At 43.3% G+C, this 22,005-nt stretch overlaps 1 protein-coding gene across 6 annotated transcripts in view; it reads right to left on the bottom strand.

Moving 5' to 3' along the window:
* Positions 1 to 1,476: 1,476 nt before the first annotated feature.
* Positions 1,477 to 22,005, bottom strand: part of LOC147021596 (zinc finger homeobox protein 4-like) — a 261,191-nt gene continuing 240,662 nt past the window's right edge. For all 6 annotated transcript variants that reach the window (XM_085891713.1, XM_085891716.1, XM_085891718.1 and 3 more), the window contains 2 exons: positions 5,331 to 9,920; positions 1,477 to 5,160 (listed from right to left, as the gene is read on the bottom strand). In XM_085891713.1, the coding sequence (XP_085747839.1) occupies positions 4,217 to 5,160; positions 5,331 to 9,920 (5,534 nt within the window). In that variant the 3' untranslated portion in view covers positions 1,477 to 4,216. The remainder of the gene's footprint in view (positions 5,161 to 5,330; positions 9,921 to 22,005) is intronic.

The raw sequence follows: 22,005 nt of genomic DNA, 5'->3' as shown, positions 1-22,005 counted from the left end.
GCAAATTAAGACACCAGCAAGGGACAGCGAGGTAACCAGGGATGAGCCTTGATAAAGGATAACTAAACAACACTATCAATTATCTTCAAATGGGGTGATTAAATTCAGCCAAACTACAATTTTCATTCTTGCAACCCCTTGGAGCTCCCTTAGTACTGTAAGCATGCAAAGTTTCAGGCCACTCAGCGTCATGGTTTTGGAGTAATGGAGGAGACGGATGGACTGACACACACCGACATTTATTAGTGTGTGTGTGTGTGTGTGTGTGTGTGTATGTGTGCACGCACGCGTGTGTGTGTTTCAACTTCAACTCAATGAAGTTGGGGGCATTTTGGGCCAAAATTTTTTTGTGCCTCGGCCCCCCCCCCCAAAAAAATCTTAAACCAGCTCTGCACTTGACTAATCACCACCACACCACACATCCCCCTAATCAAACTACCAAATCTCACCCCCCCCCACCCCAAGGCTGGCCAATTACTGGCTACAAGGGGGGGGGGGAGTCTCTGTCAAGAGGAATCCACTGATCACAGACCAGGGGTTCTCTCCATTCCAGGCACAGCAGACACTAACCTGCAATTCCTTACCGATCCAGATGTCCAACCAATCTCGGCTAATGGACAGTCCAAGGTCTGCCTTCCACACCAATGGCCAGCTGGAGGAGTGGCTTTCTCTTTGTTGGTGGGAGATAAAAGCACCGTATCACCCGTCTCACTTGCCCAGTTTGGTATGGAAGAACACATGGATAAGACATCTTAATCTGTCTTGTCTAAAATAGCCAAGGCTCATCACCCTTATGAGCTGGACAAAAGATAACTCAACTTAACCACGTTTACTTAATACAGCTCAAAGGTTTTCAGATGATGCAAACACAATCGGTGGTCAAAGCCTTATAACTAATCACTGCCTCTTACCCCATGAACATAGCAACACACTTGATTTTTGAACTTTATTGATGGAATCCAGCATCACCAACAAACTTCCCCCCCCCCAACCACCTTTTTTTTTTTCTTTTCAAGATCAAGGCTTAGAGAAGACTGAGGTGACAGAGGGTAATGGACTGACAGTGTGGGCAACACTTGGGCACATCGACCAAGGGAATGACCAAAGGAAAGAGGACAGAGAAGGAGGGAAGGAATAGTAACCTGCAGGTTGGACAGTTGATTAAGGAAGGATTAATGAGGGTAGATTGCAGATAAAGATTATGGTGCACCGCCTGTGTGAAGCCATGGAGGGAAGAATGGGAGTGAACAGCCTCAGATAGACGATTCTACAAGTGGGAGAAGAAAGGAACAAAAGACTTTCGAGGTGTGCAGTCAGCATGAATTTGGTGATTTTAACGAGGAACGGGTGACTGTAAAAACGCGTGCATCCCAGGATTTTAAACGTGTACAAATGGATTTTAAAATAACATTACTTACAAATGGAGATTTTGAGCAAACAGTAATTGTTTCCATAGGTGTTTAAACAAAAACAACATTGTCTTAATGCCAAGGACAAAATTTATTTTGCCTTGTAAAGCATGTACAAAACCGGTGAAGCAAGACTATACTTTTTTTTCAATAACGATGACTTCCAGTGGAAATTAAATCAACTGCACTGCAAGTGGAAATTTAGCAAAGCAATAATACTTCAATACATGGAAAACTCAAATCCTACAAATGAGTATACAAGGTTTTAATACAGTGAAAACTCAGGCCCAGTATTTAAACGAAGCAAGCTGCAGTAAATACATAAGCAAAATAGCATGGAATCCTTTACTACTTTGGCTGTCTTCTGTAATGCAGTATTTTCCAAAAAGGTTCTTTACACAAACGCTGCTTTGACAACAACAGCAGCAGCAACAACAACAGAAAAGGCTCTGAGGGTGATGAAGCATGAAATGCAACAAAATGAGAATAGGATACATCTTGATTTGTAGAACGATTTCTCTCAAAGCATTTATGTTCCTCAAAAAAGCCTGGGATTGAAAAATAAAATAGAGAAGAAAAAAGTAATTCCACCAAGCTTCACAAGCCCGGTTGTGGAGTGCAGTTTAGAAAACTGCACATTTGTAAATTAACAGGCATTTATTTTTTATTCACTTTTTTTTTCTATTTTTATTTTTGCTTTAAACACTGCATTGATTTTAAAAACGTTTAAAAAACGCCAGAACGAGCCACAGGACCCCCCCCCCCCCTACTCCCCAAATCCATTGGGAAAGCACTGTTGAAAATTTACAAACTATTTGTTCAAGAAAATACCATAAAGCCAAATAATGGTACGTCTTGCCGAGAAACATTTGCTTCACCAAAAGCAGCATTATCTTAAACGGATGAAAGGAAGAAATGGTTTGATTAAAAATGATGTGAGTTGTATCTACACTGTCTGGATTTATCACTGATCAGTGCTCACCAGTTTTCTGAGGTTATATATATATGTATATATATATATATATATATATTTATATTTATATATATGAAATAGATATGTCAGTCTGCATTTTATTTACTTTTTAAAAGCAACAGAGTATGTTTTACCCTGCGGATGCAAGCGTGAGATAAGTCCCCGCTTTGCTACACAAGTGGCCTCTGAGAAAGAAAGAAAAAAAACAGAAGAAAAAGGACAACGTAAATGTTAAACACCTCTCATGCAAATACTGTTAAGTAATTTGAAGAGGACAAAAAAACAACATAAAATAAAGAAGTTAAAAGAAACAAATAAAATACTGCCACTACCTTCTAGAGTGTAAAGATTACGCTAATGCAAGTACCTTAAAGTGTGATAAGGTCATTTTGAAATTTCTTTCCGGTGCAGGTACTTTTGCACAAAAGAACAACAACAATAACAACAACAACAACAAAAAAAACTCTTTGGTTTCAAAAAATCTCCATAGGGGTTAATCTGCATGCTGCCCTTTTTATTTTTGGTGCTGCGGAGCGAGTTTGGTAGCACGGTCCTGCATGGGCAAAGCAAATCTTTCCAGCCTGGGTGATTAAAAGTGGGCCCAACGATGAGGCGGTCGTATCGACGGCCCGATTGTGGCTCGACCAATTTTTTGACGTCGATCAAAATCATTTATTCACCATGACGCTGCAACGTCTGTTTATTCTTTGTACAAAAGCGCATTTAATAAAATGACCCAGCTCGCGAGACTGCGGACATAAAGCATCTCCATTTAGGTGAGATCGAAAAATGTCTGCAAAACACAAAGCTATGAAAATAATAATAGTAATAATAATAATAATAATAATAATAATAATAAAGCGAAGAGGTGACACAATGTAGTAGTTTTTGGTTTTTCTGCAGCTGTTTTGCAATCCTGCTATGATTATATTTATTGGTATAGTGGTTATACAGTTAACCTCTGAATAGTCTTGGACCAAGACCCATCTTTGGCTGAGAACACTGTTTTTAGTACGCCATACATCATTGTTTTAATCACTGCTGACAGCACTTGGGCTGTCAATTTCACATTTCAACATCAGCGGTATTCGGGAGCATATCAAGTGACAAAGAGCTACACCTATGTACAGCGATGTACTTTTGAGTTTGTTTGCCTCTTTCATTTTTTTTCTTTTTTTGGTCGCAGTGAGCCACAGGTGAGATAATGGGGTACATAATATTACTGATGGGGTTAGAGGTAGTATACAAGCAAGCTTGAAGAGGTAACGGCCTTGCAAACTGCCCTATGCTCTTTGGCATCTCGGCCCGGTATCACCAACCTCAAGCCTGCCGTGCCAAGCTCCAGAAAAGGACACGGAATTCAGTTTGACTCGATTTGGTTAAAAATGGGCTAGAAAACGATACGACAACATTCAAACATGTTACGCGTCACTAGCAGCTGCGCATACAAGCAAACTCAAACCAAGCATTAAAAATTGAATGCGGAAAATTTGAGATCTTGGTGGCAGGTAGAGCTTTTTGTAGTTAAAGCTTCAGAATCCACACAAACCAATGCAGTTTACAAATGTGCATATTATAATTACAACTCTCTCTCTCTCTCTCTCTCTCTCTCTCTCTCTCTCTCTCTCTCTCTCTCTCTCTCTCTCTCTCTCTCTCTCTCTCTCTCTCTCTCTCTCTCTCTCTCTCTCTCTCTCCCATTGTCAGTTCACCTTCTTCGCAGCATTTAACTGGCAGAAGGGCATGAAACTCGGGCGAATTGAGAATGAGGGAAAAAAGTGACGAACCAAGAGATATCATTTAGAGATGTGATCTGGGGGATCTAGGCAAGAGAGGGTCAGGTTTCCGCAGTTTTTCGTTCAGTCTTTCCAAGTTTAGCTGGCGGCCTGTGTACCTCAACAAAATCCACATGGTCCCTGCCGGTGCATCGCTTGCGCGATTCTGTTGGTTTGCTGCTTGAAGGTGTTGTGCCTTGGGATGGTGTTTTCCAGCCCTCTCCTGAACCAACTCTGGTGGACTCCTCATGCTGCTGCTGTTGCTGTTGCTGTTGCTGCTGCTGTCTGCTCAACATCTCCCGGAGAGCTTGCTGATACTGTTGCCACTGCAGGGAACCCTGGAACATGGCTGGTGAATATGGAAATGTTTCGGACCCAAATCCTGCCTGCAAATACGCCAGGGGCAGCTGCGAAGAATAATATGCAGAGTATCCCGGTAGCAAATAAGACAGGTATTGACTTGTAAGCAGAGATGCAGGATCCACTGGTGCAGAAAGCGAAACTTCATCTTGACCAGAATTGCTGCCCCTCTCGCTGGGGTCCATGTATTGAGGGGATTGTTCTTTTTGTGAGGCTTCAAATCTATCCTCGCGTGGCCGCTGCCAGCGTTCGTTGCTTGAAGGGCAAGGGGATGAAGGAGCAATAGAAGAAACTGGACGATTCATAGAAGATGAAGGTCGTGCAGGAGGTGGTGTGGAAGATGGAAGGGTTAGTTGTGGTGGTGGACTTTGGGATAATTGGTGAGCTGCAAACTTTATAGGTGGGGACTGTGATGAAGGGTTTCTTGGCAGAGAAACCGGTTTCGAGGTTGCAGATGTTAACGAGACAGGAATGTTCTCAGTCACATTTTTTGCATCCTCAAAGGGGTGGTGCTTGGTTGTGCGGCTCACTGGTGCAACAGGTAGACCTTTTAACAGGCCCAGCTTTGAATGACCACTGCCCTTTTGAGAGGTTGGCGACGTTTGTGCACTCTGTGCAGAACAGTGGGACACCTTCACATTCAACACTATGGAAAGATATGAAAATAAAAGTTAAAATGTACACTGTCTTTGACAGACTTCATTGATGAGCATGTCTAAGAATGCCATAAAATGAAAAGACAAATACATTTTTTTTGTTAAAATCATTGCAAACTGGAATATATAGCATTTAAAAACTAGTACAAGCTGTACTTACAAGGTAAAGGAGATTCCTGCCCAGAGGAGTTGACTGGACCCCCCACTGTCCCAGATTCTCCATCAATGTTCTTAGGCCGAAGCTCTGGAAGTCTGATGCCAGAAGGGAGGCACACACGCTTTGCTTGCTCACGGCTAGCTTTTTCAGCTTCAACCTGCTGCCTAAAACCATCTTTTAAGCGTGAGATGTGTTGCAGGGAAAAAACGTGTTCTTGGATGGATAGTTTGGCACTGTAACGAACTCCGCAAAGGGTACATAATGTCCGTGGTCCATCTGGGCCATGTGGAGTTAGAGTTCCACTCGTACCACTTCCCGACAAGCCACCACTAGCACCACCTCCTGGAGACTCGGGTACATTGCGTTGTGCCTTCTTCTCCTTTGCACGTGCATTCTGAAACCAAATCTGCACAACTCGCTTCTCAAGGCCAATTTCTTTGCCCAACGCACTGCACTCATGCACAGAAGGAGTGCGCCACTCCCCGTAACAGGTACGCATCACAGCCAATTGCATACTGCTGATATGAGTGCGACGACGACGACCGCTTGGATGCTCTGCACTACCAGCATCTCCACTGCCCGATGCTGGGCTCAGAGAGCATGGATCCTCACCAATTTCTGCCGTGACCTCTTCGGGTCTTCCTTGTGCTCCGGTGGCCATTGTTGCCACTTTTGTACTATCACTAGCAACTAAACAGGCTGTTGACTGTGGCATTACAGAAACCACGGGCACACTTGTGGTTGGTGTAGTATCTATGGATGCAGGTTGATACTCAGAAGGCAAGAATGTTTTTGAAGCCTGGTTGCCTGCAGAACTGCTGGTTGTTAACACCTGCACTGGATTTTCTATGTCTTCGATTCCCTCCACCTTCAGCATCGATGGGCTCAGCTGTGGTGGTGGTGGTGAGTAGCTTCCTCTCTTGGGAGAACCTGTGCTTTCTTCCCGAGCCTCGAGCACAGTCTTTGTCGAACTTTTTGTACTTGTTCCTTCCTTGGAGCCTTCATCATTATTTCCACCGTGGAGTAAGGCATCTACCGGTCCACCATCACCTAAGTGCTGTGTTTGAATGTGATCATCCAGCAAGTCCTGATCCTTGAAAATAATTCTACAGAATGGGCAGCGACGTTTTGACAACTGGTAACCCAAGCTTTGCTGTTGTGGAATCACCTTCGGCTCTTTCATACTTTGATACCATGCTTGGATAAGGCCCTGTTGCTTGAGTGAATCATCCAGGGTAGCACCCAAGGTGTCCAGAGAGTACTTCTGATAAAGTGTCTGCAGTTCCTCGAGTGATGGGCAAACATTGGAAGCCCTCAATTGTTCCAAATTTTCTCCGAGGATTGGCACTTCTTCTTTGGGATCCTGTTCTGCTTGAGTCTTCAACACTTCTGTGGGTGGGAGGTTAGCCACAGTCAATTGATCGATGCCACTCCGCTGTAGCAGGTGCACTTTCTGGTGTTCCTGCCAGCGGTCCAAGTTCACAAACGTGAGCTTGCAAGGCTGACATATGTAGCGTGTGACAGAAGTGCTGGAAGATTTTACTTTTTCATGTTTAGACTTCAGCTCGGAACCAAGCTCTGTGGCACTGACAGTCGAATCCATCACTTCAGTTTTTATTGCTGGTAATGTGCCCACCCCATCGTCAACATTCGTGGATAATGGAGCTAAGATGGATGATTGTACAGGAGGTACAGAAACATGGTCCTGAAGTTTCAACACTCTAGGCTGTGGCAATTGCTTTTCCTTAACATTTATCTTGCTAGAATGCGAATTAGATCGAATTTCTGCTGTAACCTTGTCTGCAGGAGCTGAGTACAATTTGGATGGTTCCATGATCTGAAGCTCATCAAAAGCAGGACACTGCATATTTTGGCGCATCTGCTGATACCAAGCCTTGAGCAATACCTGAGGATGCCCGAGGTAAGCCGAAAGTTGTTCAATATCTTTCTCCTTGGGATAAGGATTGGTCGAGAAGCAGTGGTTTAACACTTGGAGATGTTCATCTGTCATGCTTAAATGGTTAAACTGCTTTGCCTTTTGCTCAAACATGTCTGTGCTCAATTTGTCTTGATCTTTGGTGAGCTGTACTACAAAAGAATCCTTTTTTGGCACATCCAAGCGTGCCAGGTTGCGGTCAGAACCAGATCCCTCCTTCCACTCAGAGTCCTTTTCCGATTCTCGTTGCCTGCGATATCTCTGTCGAGCATTTTGGAACCACAGCACAATAGTGCATGCCGGGAGGTGAAGCAATACAGACAGTCGCTTTATCTCATCTTCCCTAGGATATGCATTCACCTGGAAAGACTCTCGCATAGCACGTACCTGATATTCTTTGAAAGTGGTCCTCTTGGACCTTTTAATGGTAGAATTGTCTTCAGCTTTTGACATCGATGGAAATTCTGATTTGGCATCTTCGAATGATGAGTTAAGCTTGCTTGAAACAATAGTATTCCTGGGGAGGTCTACCATTTTAACAGGGATACACGTCTCTGCCTTTAGGATCGTTTTATCCAAGTGCTGGTGAGGTTTCTTCTCCATTGCAACATGACCACTCTTATGTGGGACTTCTGCCTTTGAAACTTTGTCAAATCTTTTTCCACCCCCCAAAGAAGGATCTATACTTAATGATGATGATCTGAGGTTGTGATTATTGGGGCTCCGGGCTTCTTTTCTATCTGAGCGGACAGACCCATTCTCATCTCTCGACTCTCTCTGCAAATTGGTAAGATCCAACGGCAGGGAATTTGTGCCAAATCCTAGCTGCTGTAGAAAGTGGGGGGAACGCAGAGATGTAAATGGGATTTGAAATGACTGCAACATCAATTGTGAAAGTGCAGCCAAGTCAATGCCATGTTGATTAGAAGGTTCGGCAGAGTTGTTCACAGTAGGAGATGATGGAGTAGTCACTGGTGGTTGCTCCACATTCTGCACAGAGCCGTTGCTTGTTGGCTCTGGCTCCAGCTCGGTCTCTAGTGGATATATGCGATCGTAAACCTCTCGGTAGCGGTGAGAATACTTCTCCAGCACGTGGAAAGGAAGAATATACTGGTGAACGTGTTCTTGGTGGCTCTTGAGGATGAGAATGTTGGAGAAAAGACGGCCGCAAACCTGACACTGGATCTTCTCAGTGTTACGATCTTCACATGCATTACGATGTGGCTTCCTCCGCCCCTCAATAAATTGCACAACAAGCTCAAATCCCACATTAGCCAACAAAGCTTTGGCCGCATTTCCAGTGCTGCCAAAAGGAACTCGAGGCTGCAATAATGGCTGATCGGAAAACGAAGCAACCTGCGTGACTTTCGTCACAACATCCTGCCGTGTGTCCTGGCATTGTACAAGATGATCTTCCTGAACATACGACTTTGAAGCTCGAATCTCAGTTGCCAGAGTTGACTCAGTCTTTGCTTCCTGTGTCGGTGTTCTCCGCTGGGGTTCTGCTGGTGAAGAAAGGTTCTCCAGTGGAGTGTCTACACTGCTGTTAGTAGAAAGCACACCAGATGATCCAAGTTGAAACTCTATCCCAGGGTAATAATACTGCAGAAGCATTTGCTGTTGCTGCTGGTATTGTAGCAATGCATCAGGGGAGAGCAACAAGTGGGAATAGTAAGCCTGCTGCAATAGCTGCTGCTGTAGCAGAACAGCTTGCTGGAGCTCCTGCTGAGTCTGGGCCTGTGCCTGTATCCAAGCCTGTGCTTGGGTTTGAGCTTCAAGATCAGTGACCATCAGTTGTGTGGACGTAGAAGGCACAGAAGAGCCATCTTGGGGAGACTCGTGACTGCCCTTTGCCTTTGGTTTGCTGAGGTCCTGCGCAACTTGCACATTTCTAGCTTTGTCTGAAATTGTGCTTCGCTCAGTTTTGCAATCCAGCGGTTTTAGAAGCTTCATGGACAGATCAATGGCCTCATCAGCCATTCCATACAAGGAGTCACTGCTATAGTTGTCCCCCAAACAACTCATTTCTGCCCTTCCACTTTGTTGTTGGGACAAAGGCAAAGCAGAGTCACAATTACCTGGAGAGCCAGTTAAGTGTGTGCTGGCATCATGGGAACTGGAAACTTGTCCCTGCTCTCCACAGTCACTGACCTTTTTCACACGATGCAAATGAAGCACTGAGTTGAGGTGACAGTCGAGGATGCTCTGCTGAGTGAATGAGTCCATACATACACTGCACTTAAATGGGCGCGTTGGGTCGAGGTACTTTGAAAGAAACAGCTGAGAATTACCAGACTGTATGAACAATGGTGGGGGAGATGTTGAAGGGGATATGCTTGTTGCTCGAGAAAGCTCTTTACACCTCCTCTTGTCTGACCTGACGTCCCCTTCCAAACTCTTCACGACACGAAATGGCAATCCCGCACCAGTTTTCTGTACCAGCTGGTAATCATCTGGATGATCTTCCTGCAGATGTACCTTGAGTGCTGCAAAGCTGCGAAACATGCTCTGCTGGCACAAGCTACACAATATTTTGTCAGGACACCTTTCCAGCATGTTCCTGTCCTGTTGTCCCGGAATGAGCGACCATTTAGACAAATCTGCAGGATCGCTGGTATCCTCTGCATGTGGTGTGACATCCGCCCTTTGGTGCGTGTCTGGAGAGATAAGAAGGGGAAGAAGAAGAAATGTTGTGATAACCAGTATTACTGCATACAAGAACATTCAATAAATCAGCATGAGGGGAGAATGGTTTTGCCATTTTTGCTCAAGTAATAAATGGATAGTTCTTAAGGTGATAAGTTTCTTCAATTTTTTTTGAACATTTTCATCCTGAATATAAAGAACTGCGAAAAAGATGAAATACGTCATTTACACAATCAAATTTTCCCCCAAACAACTCATTTTTCATAACCAGATGAGGTAGCATAATGGCTGGTCCATCCTAAGCACGGGAGGTCAGAGGCTCAATTCCTATCCCGACTCAAGTTCTGTCAAACCAAATACTTTAAAATGGTATGTGCTACTTTCTTACTTGACACACAAATAAAGTATAAAGCATGGACAAACGCCATATGTCAGAATCCAAGGGAAGGAGGAAATTCCTTCTTAATTGCTCTACTGAGTGTGGAGAGAAAAAGATGACATAAAATGTGGGTGGTGCTGGTACTGTGTGCGTGCATGCACACACATACTCGCAAAGGCACCCGTTGTTGCAGGGCAACACCGCGTCCCACCTCCCACCCTTCCCCTCCCTCCTCCAATATCATCACAATAAAATACTAAATATAGGTGTCTGGTCATCATTTTCCTGTGTAGCACAAGGATGTGAGGAGGATTATTGATAGGTTGTGACAGTGCTGCTGATGCAGTGCCCCTGTAGGTTAGAACAGGAATTTGGAATTTGGCCAGGATGCCAGGGATAGCTCCCCTCCTCTTCACGGAGGACACCACAAAGGGATCTTTAATGTCCACCAACCAATTCTGGCAGATGCGACGCCCAGTTTAATATCCATCTGAGGGACAGCACACGCATCAATAAATCACCCTGCCTGTAAAACACCGGGATGATAATTTAAGCTGGGTTGAGAATCAAACCCAGGCTAGACAGCTTACAGCGAGTGTGCACACCTCGGCAATCCTACCGTGGAATGGGGATGCATTGCTTTGTAGCAACTGAAAATATTTTTCAATTCTCTCTTAATCTCGTAGTTCGTTTAACTCATTGTAATCCTCCAATTTATTTTGCCTTCCTAAAGGCCCAGTCACACCTTGACGTTTTTACCAGCAATGGCAACGTCTCAAAATGTATGTAAAACGCTGGCCTACGTTGAACTTTTGATGTTTTTTTTTAAGATTCGGACGGATTCATAACGGGTTGGTCGTATGCATAACATATTAGTAACGGACACAGAACGTTTCGTTGTCTTATAGATAACTTATACCAACGAATGCTTCGCCTGTTGTCGGCGTTTACAACCTATGCCCAACGATAGTCTAACTTATGCATAGCGCTGCACGTATCGCCGACGATGACGTGACGTAGCCTATTAAAAGGCTGCCGCACAACGATTCAAATCATAACCGCCGGAGAAATGGAAGTGTCAACCTCGCAGTCACACCTTGGCGATCTTGCCAGCGTATGCCGACCTCTGAAAAATGCGTCTAAAATGCTGGCGCACGTCAAATACGGTATGGGTAAGTTTGGCATGCGTGAATAGAACGCTAAAGTACGCTATCATACGTCGTAGTAAGTGGAGTACGTCTTGTACTTTGAAACGTGTTAAACATTTTACGACGTACTTGACGTATGAAACACGTTCCGCATGTGATGGGAATAAGTTGTACACACGATATGCCAACGTTGTCACACGTCGACAAAAGTTACTTGTAAGTTACTCATAAGTCGAAACTCTCAAGGTACTGGTTAGCATCAGTGTTCCAGACTCCATGGTTTTTTTTTTTTTTTTCTTCGGTATGACGGTGATGTTGACACTTAGATTTCTAGTGCGGTTATGATTTAAATCGTTGAGCGGCAGCCTTTTAATTATATTATATTATAACTGCACTACAAATTGAAGTGTCAACATAACTGTCACACCGAAGAAAAAAAAAACAAACAAAAAAAAAACATGGAGTCTGGAACACTGATGCTAACCATTACCTTGACGTGTTTCGACTTATGAGTACCTTGCAAGTAACTTTTGTCGACGTGTGCCAACGTTCGCATATCGTGCGTACAACACATTACTCATAGGTTAGAAATAAGTTTCGGGTACGCTAAACATTACCTCGACGTGTTTCGGCTTATGAGTAACTTACAAGTAACGTGTGTCAACGATCGCGTAACGTGCCTACAACTTATGGTCAGCGTTATGTGGAACGTGTGAGTCATACGCTGGCATAAGTCTTAAAATTTCAAGCATGGAAAATTTGAGGACAACCAAAAAGTACAACGTTTAAACCCAGCGTACTACGATGTATGACTGTTTTTCAGCGTGCGCTCAATGTTATCAAAACTTACCCATAACGTATTCGACGTGTACCAGCGTTTTACACAAATTTTCCAAAAATCGGCATAAGCTGGCTAAAACGTCAAGGTGTGACTGGGCCTTAACTTTGGGAATTTGTCCAAGAAGAACTGAGCTGCAGTCGCCACACCCACTGGTCATGCTGTGGGAGCTTTCACCTGCTTTGAAATTATTTTTGTTTCACTCAGTGAACTTATACTTCGGGCATACGCGTTACTCTTTTCTTCACTCAATATAATTGTCGAAACAGGAGAAAAAGTTAAGTTTAATGCCTTGGCAATTTCACATGTTCTTGTGTAAATATGGACAAGATGGAAGCATAGCTTTCTTGAAATAAATATGCTTATATGCTTTAGCCTGTACCTCACTGGGCTGCGACAGCTTGCGAATAGTTGGAGACACCAAATTTCAATAAAACAGCGATAATTTTCACTTGGAATCACACTGAATTTATACTAAAACACATTTGCGTATGTCTCACGAATATCGCACGAATGTCCCACAAACTCCCGGCGAAAGTTGGGATGAACTTCGCCTGGAGTTCGCATACATGTCGCACGACATTCGCGTGATGTTCAGGTGACAAAACTGAGATTTTTTTGGCACATGCAACTGTCGCGCGACGGTCACACGACGGTCGTGCAACCATCGCGCAAATGTCGTGCAACAGTCGCACGACAACTGTGCGTGACAATTGAGAAATCGGGACTATATATATATATATATATATATATATATATATATATATATATATATATATATATATATATATATATATATATATATATATATATATATATATATATATATATATATATATATATATATATATATATATATATATATATATATATATATATATATATATATATATAGCCTCTCCCTTCCAGCAATCATATTGTCAGTTGGGAAACGAGTAAGAGAGTACCTGACTGAGTACTACAATGGTGTGGGAGCTGTGCCCTGGCAGAACAGGATGGTGGGATTACAGGAGAATGCTGACCAAGCCTGATTGTTCAGTGTTCTGTTACTTGTCAACGTTGCACCCACAAACACTGTGTGTGACCCATTTGTTCATCTGCCTTGATAGGGGCTTGTGGGTGTGACCACATTTTGTGTGTGATCTAATTTATGTAAAAATATGTGTGACATGATTTATGAATGATGGGAAGGTGAAAGGAATGATGGGAAAGTGAAAAGTTTGCATTGAAGGCCATTACTCAGAATAGGAGAGAAAGAGGACAGACAATGCTGGTTTTACAATATGGACTATGAGTTTATTGTTTTTTTGTTAGTCATATTTGGATTGAACTATTGTGAATCCATCTACATTACATTGCATGCCACATTTGTCGCACCTTCTGACTCACGGAAACTAAATTGAGAAGGGTTCGAGACCGGTTCAAGACAACCGCAACGACTCTGTGACTATTTTGAGATAACATTTGTCACACGAATTTTTTGAACATGTTCAAAATTCCAGCGACACCAGAGCGACGTCCTGCGACTCACACGAGGAAATTGAGAATCACCGCGAACGTTTCCAGACATTTTGGAGAATCCCGTTCGCATTTTGTCGCGAGCTATCGCAGCCCAGTGAGATACAGGCTTTAGTTATACGAATCAGAAGTTTCTTTAAATTTTCAGATTTTACTCCAGAATGACAATGATTTAGTCCACCGGATCGAATCCTCAAATTCGAAATCATATTTTAATTATATACTTTAATTGTTCCATGAAAGTATATTGTATTTCCATGGCAAGGCATTTTTAGTCGGCTGAATCATAATAGCTGCTAAGACCCCCTGCGAGGTGAAATTGGGCTGACCAAGGTTAAGCCTTTCATGAAGTTCCCTTGGTATGCATGCAAAGTTTTGGGCTGCTCGGATTCATGGTTTTGGAGTTATGGGGAACACGTGCACGTGCACCTGCACACAATTATTATGAATGAAAAACATTTGTGTGGGAGCTGAAAAGACTTTCCAACACCCACTAAGGAATGGGGTCAGGGATCATTTCACATTACCTTTCACGTGGCTACAAAGGTTGAAGCACTATAAAGAGATTTTAAAATGGCCCATCACGGTCGCCTGTCAGACTCACAATCCCGTGAGCGAAAACCCCATGGAATTGCAACTGTCAAGTGACTTTGAAATCCAAAACCAAGAGATCACAAAATCAACTTTGCACAAAGATAAATTAAACCTTACACCCTCCCCCCATCTCCCTCAATCATCATATCCTGGTATGTTTCGTAATATATACATGTTCATGTTCAATACTATTTTTGTTATGACAATAAAAGTTTCGTGTATTCATAGTTTACATTTATACCTCTTGTGTGTTCATTATATTCATTTATCAGGTTCTGCAGAGGAGGTAACAGGACTTTGTAAATACCCTGCAAATTATTGGCTCAGAGACATTGTAAAAGTGTTACCTTAGAAGTAGAATTTGATATTATTCATCGAATGGATGCTCGTGAATGTGTTGTCGATGGTTCTGGGTTCTAACCCTAACCCCCGCGATCTATAAATATGGGGCCGCTCAGGAAGAAGAAACAGTCCCACCAACTTTGACCACTTCATGAAGAGGTTTATTTGAATTTAAATGTCTGGTCATTGTTTAGTATTTATTTATATGTATGCATACTTGAATGTAACTGTCATAATCAAAAAGGCTTCGGCACTTTTAAGCGATTGAAAAAAAATAATAATGATAATAAAAAAATCGCCCCCTCCACCCCCCCAAAAAAGAACACTTTTTTTTTTTCTTCAAAATTTTCAAAAATATGTTTTTGCCTAAAACACTCCCCAAAGTCAATACGTGGCATTTCTGACATTCTAATAGGTGACTGCCTGAGTGGGGGTATTATGTCCGAAGGACATCACATCAATGAAACGAGTGAAGATGCAAGCCTTGCTCACGTTGCCTTTTGTTTACCTTGCATTTACAAGATAACTACCTGGGGGAGAAGTGAGGGCCATAACTTGGTACATCATGCTACACCGTATCCACACCCCACAAATCAATAAATTTATTCACATTCCATGTCGAAGCATTTTCTCACTATTTCATTATTGAAACAACATCCACATCATTTTAAATCTCAAAGGCAGGGAATTTGGTCCGATTACTGAAGACACAATGGCATACTCTTTTGAAAGATACTGTGGGATCAACAACCGAGATGCAGTTGCAACAGCCAGCTTTACAATCACACTGGGAGGGAAAAATGGTATGTTCCATAACAGCCTGTGCTTGCACAACATGAAAAGGGTGGTGAAATAAATAAATTAATAAAGATAGATAGATCGATCGATCGATAGACAGATAGATAGATAGGAGTTCCCTTTCAAGGAACTTAAATGCAGGACACCACAATACCCATAAAGTACAGGCAAAATGTCAGATGACCTCCCACAAATTGCAACAAAAGCAAACTCAACAGATTTTGATTCCTGGATATGTCCTCAGTGACAGAAAAAAAAGTCCTAAGGGTTCCTCCAGGGGGAAAGTCCTGAAATCATGGAAATCCAACTTGGCCGCCACCCAGCTTGGGGGAAAATGAGAAAATTGTAAAGATTGATATTTTAAGATGTAAATATATGTTTTTCTGCATTCTAATTGTTTCTAGTTATGGTCAGTATATTGATATACAAGAATAATTAAATAAAAAAGTGAAATGTATTGAGGGTAAAATAAAAAATTATAGCTTTTTTGTCCAAAAATGTCAATTTTTTGTCCCGAAAAAAATATTTACCTGATACTGATTTTGGCTCCTGGACAAAAAAAAAGAAACGTTGAAGACACAAGATGAAATCAAGTCTATGGCAATACAATATAATTATGTAAATCATTGAAACATGACAAAATTCACAATTCCACTCAGGGCAATCACGTCTGCCTGACGAAGGTTTCGAAATGAAAATGAAAATTCGCATTAAACTCAGAAACTACATCCATTATTTACTTACGATACATGTTGAGAAAAATCAAGCGTATTAAAGTTAGAACTCGACAATGTCGTCATCATCCTCATCATTGTCACATGGAGTGTTTGTGCAGCCAGAGCCCCTGCAGTTTCCACAAGCTGGAGTGCACTCAATGTTGTGCTTCTTGCATGTGCATCTCATGGTGCTACATTCAGCCTGGCAGTTGCACCTAATGACACGTAACATCTTTTTAGGAGCTGGAGCTCTTGATGTCTGAAGTGGCACAAAACCCTCGTCACACTTCTGCCAACCCCACTCTGTCGGAAGAAGTTCATCTGCACATCCTTTCTATTCTTGGACTTACAGATACACGCACAGGCTGTGATACTTTGCTGCTTCTGATGTTGGTGGTAACGTCTGTGGTTGCACGTGAGAGGAGCTCGAAGCCACCTTGTCCCACTACCGCTGATACCGGAGGGTGTCCAGTGTGTCAGTTGACTTTCCGTTGTAGATTATCACCAATGTTTTTTCTCCTGCATCTGCCACATCACATACGGAAGCTGGATATGTATCAAAAACCTTGGCCTGCTCACGGAATGTGTTGTTTGCTTTGAACTTTTTGAGGGAAGCTCCCTTTCCAATCCCATGAAGACGAGATGTCGTGTCGCACCCAAGAACTGCATGTAGAAACAGTATGTGCTTGCATATGTCTGTACCAATCATTTTCTTTGTAGCCTTGATGTTCCAGATGCGAGGCTTCTTCGTGTTCTTCTTTGGCTCGGGACAAAATAAGAGGTCATGGGATTCTAAGCTTGCATGGTAGCATAGGAGGACGAGGAGGTCTGTGTCATCACCAACTAACACAGTGTTGGTGACAGTAGCAGACTGCATGGCCTTCAGTACAATCAGGAGATCAGCATCCCCTGAGGCATGGTGTGTCTCACTGTTCTTCTTCTGAAGCTCTTCACTCAACATAAAAATGAATCGCTGTTTATTCTGCCTATTGGCAAGAAACTGTTCCTTCTTCATTGTGAGACGCATGTCAGCTGTAAATGTCACAGTAGTGCCAGCATTCCCTTTAGACCATCTCTGGTGTGTCATGTCCTTCGTATTGGTACTCTCATAACCATCAAATACGACTATGGCATCTCCGTACTTCTTCGTTACATAATCAGTGTACTGGTGGCATATGTCTCTGTATGTAGATCCACGAGACCATGGAATGCGTTGAACAAGTGCCCCGCCATCCAAAACATACTGTTGCCCATCATTGGGGATATCGGCTGGGACATCGGATCCAAGATGATCCCAGATGGCATCAGCAAAGACTGGTTTGTTTGCTTCTCGGAGCTGAAGAGAGGAATCAGAGGGCTGGTGGATAGCTGCACAGTTCATCTTTGAAGGCCGACTCCAGTTCTTCTGCTGTCTGTGCAACAGTGATCAGTCTCTGGAAGAGGAGTTGTGGGTCAACCTGGACTTGCTCTCCATCAATCTTGACAGATGACTTCATGCCGAGGGTGACAACTTGGTCTTTCCTCTTAAATGTGTACTCGGCAGGTGTTTTCCCATCCATAGATTTCAATATTTTGGCTCCTACAGCATGTGCTGTATCGACGTTGACGGTGGGGTGTGCATGAACTCCAGTGGCAATATTCCTCAGACGTGGATCACGACTGAACGGATTCCGTTCCTGTAAATACTGAAGAGCTGATAGTGTGTCCTTCCAGTCACGAGATTGTCTTGCCTTGGTCATGTCCTTCTTCTGCTCTCCAATGTTGTAGTTCACACCTGTGAGCTCCTGCATTGCCTGGTTTATTTCTGTACAGGCAGGCATTGATAGTAGCCATACCAGCCATTATTGCTCTGTCAGTCATCGCCCTCGTGTGAGCCCCCCACTGGTCTTCAAACTTCTCATCAGAACTTGTTCGATGATCAGGTCAGATGAAAGACCTGCCCACAGGCGATCACTTAATCGAACCTCTCATCAAAACGTTGTTGGACATTGGGATGTTGAGTTTTGAGGTTGGACATCTGCTGCAGATACACCCTCGCAGATTTGGCATACAGGTTGTGGCCCGAGGCTGCCAGGTAAGGCAGCATTTCCTGGATGGCCTGTAGATGTAGTGCCCAGTTCTCAGTGCGCTCTGCCCGGATGTATTTGCGTAGAATGTCTCGCATGTCCATATACTGAACCCAGAGCGCTGAAGTTCTAGAAGATATCTTTGCAGACTCGGCATGCTTCTGAAGTTGGTCTTTGATTCGTTTCAAGATGTCAGACTTGCATACTTCTTCCACAGACAGTGTCCCAGGCATCAGCTTCTCATAGAGGGTACAAGCTTCGTTGAAGTCTGGATTATTGCTTAGATCTGTATGCTGGTCATGTAGCGGCCTTGCAGCTGCTTCGGCTAAGTCCGGATCTTCATTCCCATTGCCGTCTGATGTTTCAGGGAGGCATGGTGGAGGAGCATTGAGCACATTTGTCAACAGCAAGGCATTGAGGGCTGCATCAACAATTAGGTGTGCACGAACTGCGTGGGCAATGGCATTGCCACTAAACATATGAATCACTGCATTGGGGGCATGTATCAACTCCATCAGTTTTTGAAGCCCGGATGACACCATGAGGTGTCCAATACATCTGAGGAAACTCATCTCTGCGTGGAAGCCGCCCAAGCGTAGGACAATCCCTTTCAGATCACTTCCCATAGGCTCCGAGTTGATGATCATGAGGGCCTTCCACCAGAGGGGCTGATCAAAGGTGATTACTGGAGTGACACTGTGGCGTCGTGCATGTTCACTGACAAACATCAGGATCGAGTATATGCATGTGCTGTCAATATTGCATGGACTAACAAATTAATATTGTGTGTTAATTCTTTCACCAGAGGATAGTACTAATGTCCCTGTATCCGGAAATATATAGTATGTATGCCTGGGGATACATATGTTCTTATATGAACAAACTTTCTCAAGTCAAAATATTTTTTAGGGAAAAAAGACATTTTTGGACAAAAAAGCTATAATTTTTTATTTTACCCTCAATACATTTCACTTTTTTATTTTATTACTCTTGTATATCAATATATTGACATAACTAGAAACAATTAGAATGCAGAAAAATTTATATTTACATATTAAAATATCAATCTTTACAATTTTCTCATTTTCCCCAAAGCCGGGTGGCGGCCATATTGGATTTCCATGATTTCAGGACTTTCCCCCGGGAGGATCCCTTTGGACTTTTTTCTGTCACTGAGGACATATCCAGGAATCAAAATATGTTGAGTTTGCTTTTGTTGCAATTTGTGTGAGGTTGACCAAATATTTCTGCTAAAATGCCTGTACAAATAAAGCCTGCACTATAGTTGCTTATCTGTGCTCTATCCTTTGTAAATGCTGAGCATCAAGCAAGGAAGCAGCATGTAACATTTTTTAAGTCTTTGGTATGACTTGGTTGGGTTTGAACTCTGGGAGGACATTCTAACCATTACGCCACCCAACCTGGTGAAGAATTCACAAAACAAATGCAGCACAACTCTAGGGTTATCCTACTCTGCAGTTGTCAAAACCAAATATGGCCAGTGTGGGTTCTGTTATTATTTTTTTGTAAACATCGTCAAGGCTCGTGGAAGAACTACTCCACTGAATGGATCAGGCATGACATGATGCAAAATAAACAGTAGAGGGGTGGGAATGCCAACAGCAGTGGAGAAGGCCAAGATAGAGGGAGACTTGGACAAGCAAAGAGTGTGGGGAGGAATTGGGGGCAGGAGAGGATACAAGGGGTGGACAAGATGGATACAGAAGGAAACTCTCAGGAAGGAAAAAAAATTGGGAAATTTGGAAAGAGGTGAGCTTGGGGATGGAGGGAGTTGATGGTGGTCGAGAAGATCATGTTTTTGGATTGGGGATTATCTGAGATGGTGGTGAAAAGCATCTTGAAGACATGGAGGGAAGAATGAGATTTAGGAGAATATGGAAGTTGGTTCCAAGGGTGGAAAAAAGAGAGAGGAACAAATGAGTTGAGGTGAGCAGTGATCCTGGATTTCAGTAGTTTCACCAGAAGAGGGTTGATGGACCATGTGTGCCCTACAGAAACCTGGGGGGGGGGGGAGGGGGACAAAGCATGGAAAGAGCAGAAGATGCGAGACCAGAAAGGAGGGGTAGAAGACAGACCACCGACCTCTCTGTGATGGTGAAGTGATAGGCCCATAGAAATCGGCTTCATCACACGAGATTCCAAAAATCTTAAAGGCCTTGGTTTCCACAGCATCAAGCTGAGCAAGATGTGGTGCAGAGGAGCCAGCCCAGAGGGGAGAGCAGTACTCCACCAAGCTGCGGATGAAGGCCTTGTAGGTGGATAGAAGTTCAGGTGTGCCAAGGAAGGAGTTTGTACGATAGAAGATGCCCAGTCGGCAGCACGCTTTGGAAGTCAACTTTGAAATGTGTTTTTTTTCCCAAGAAAGATCATGGCTGATTGTGAGACCCCAGGAGTTTGAATGACTGAACTTCCTCAAGAGGATTGTTTAGAAAGTAGACAAGGGGGGATTTGCCAGATGGTCCTTTCAGAGAGAGCGAGTGAGTGTGTGAGATTTCTCAGGATTGAAAGACATATTCCATGTGTTTGATCAGTTTGTGATTTTGTTAAGGTCTGAGGAGAGGGAAGAGGTTGCTGTCTGTCTGTCAGAAGGATGAGGGATGACACAGCAGAGAGTGGAGTCAGCAGTAAAGAGATAAAGAGGATTTTGCAGTCAGTGAGATCATTGATGAAGATTAGGAATAAGATGGGGGCTTAGAACACTGCCTTGGGGTATTCAAGCCACGACAGGGAGGAGAAGAAAGGGTTCGGTTGAAAGCCACATGTTTACGAGAGTGGAGGAAGTCTAATCCAAGAGTGGAGTTGGCCTGAGATTCCATCAGTACACAATTTGGAGAGCAAGGCAGGATGCCAGACTGCATTGAAAGCTCATCATATGTCCAGATAGACAGCCCTCATGTCTGATTTTGAGGGCCTCCATCCATTGTTGGGAGAGTAGAAGCAACACGTCCAAGGTAGAGTGACCAGGTCTGAATTTGAATTGATGATCTGAGATGAAGCTGTTGGAGAAAAGGAATGATTTTATGTCAACTGCGATGATGGATTCCATGACCTTGCTGATGATTGGAAGTAAGCTAATTGGTTCCCAATTTAGGAGATCAGTTTTTGCACCTTTTATGTCATGCTGTGATGTTGGCTGATTTTCAAGAAGATGGAAGATGACCTATGGTAAGTGACAGGATGAAAAGGGCAGAGAGAGGAAGTGCCAAAGCAGCAGAGCAGGTTTGTAGAACACGTGAGCTGATGTCGTCTGGTCCCGTTGCAGTCAGCCGAGGGTTGTCAGAAAATTTTCCACCTTCTCAGGTGCAAAAGACAGAATTCAGGAGCAGCTGGGTACGACTGAGAAAGGTGGGGACAGAGGGACAAGGGTGAGGGACACAAGATTTTTAAGCAAACACAGAATTGAGGCATTCGGCCTTCTCATGAGCAGTGTCAGCTGTGGTGGCATTTGAAGTGAGGAAAGGTATGGAAGGGGGGCATACGCAAGAGACAGGCTGGACAAGGCACCACCAAGTTTCAAAAGAGGGAGACAAGTGTGAAAGTTCATTCTTGAGACTGGACAGATATTGTTTTCTGGCACTCCTGAGAATACACACACACTTGTTGCACGCTTTGGGAAACGATCTGAGGTTGCCTTCAGTTGAATTTGCCTTCCAGGAGGACAATGCTATCGTTTCAA

The sequence above is a fragment of the Eptatretus burgeri genome, chromosome 8, assembly GCF_056783735.1.
Source record: "Eptatretus burgeri isolate ZD-2024b chromosome 8, Ebu_testis_v1, whole genome shotgun sequence".
NCBI classification, from domain to species: domain Eukaryota; kingdom Metazoa; phylum Chordata; class Myxini; order Myxiniformes; family Myxinidae; genus Eptatretus; species Eptatretus burgeri.
The sequence above is the reverse complement of the archived record's forward strand: the minus strand, read 5'-3'. Positions and strand labels throughout refer to the sequence as shown.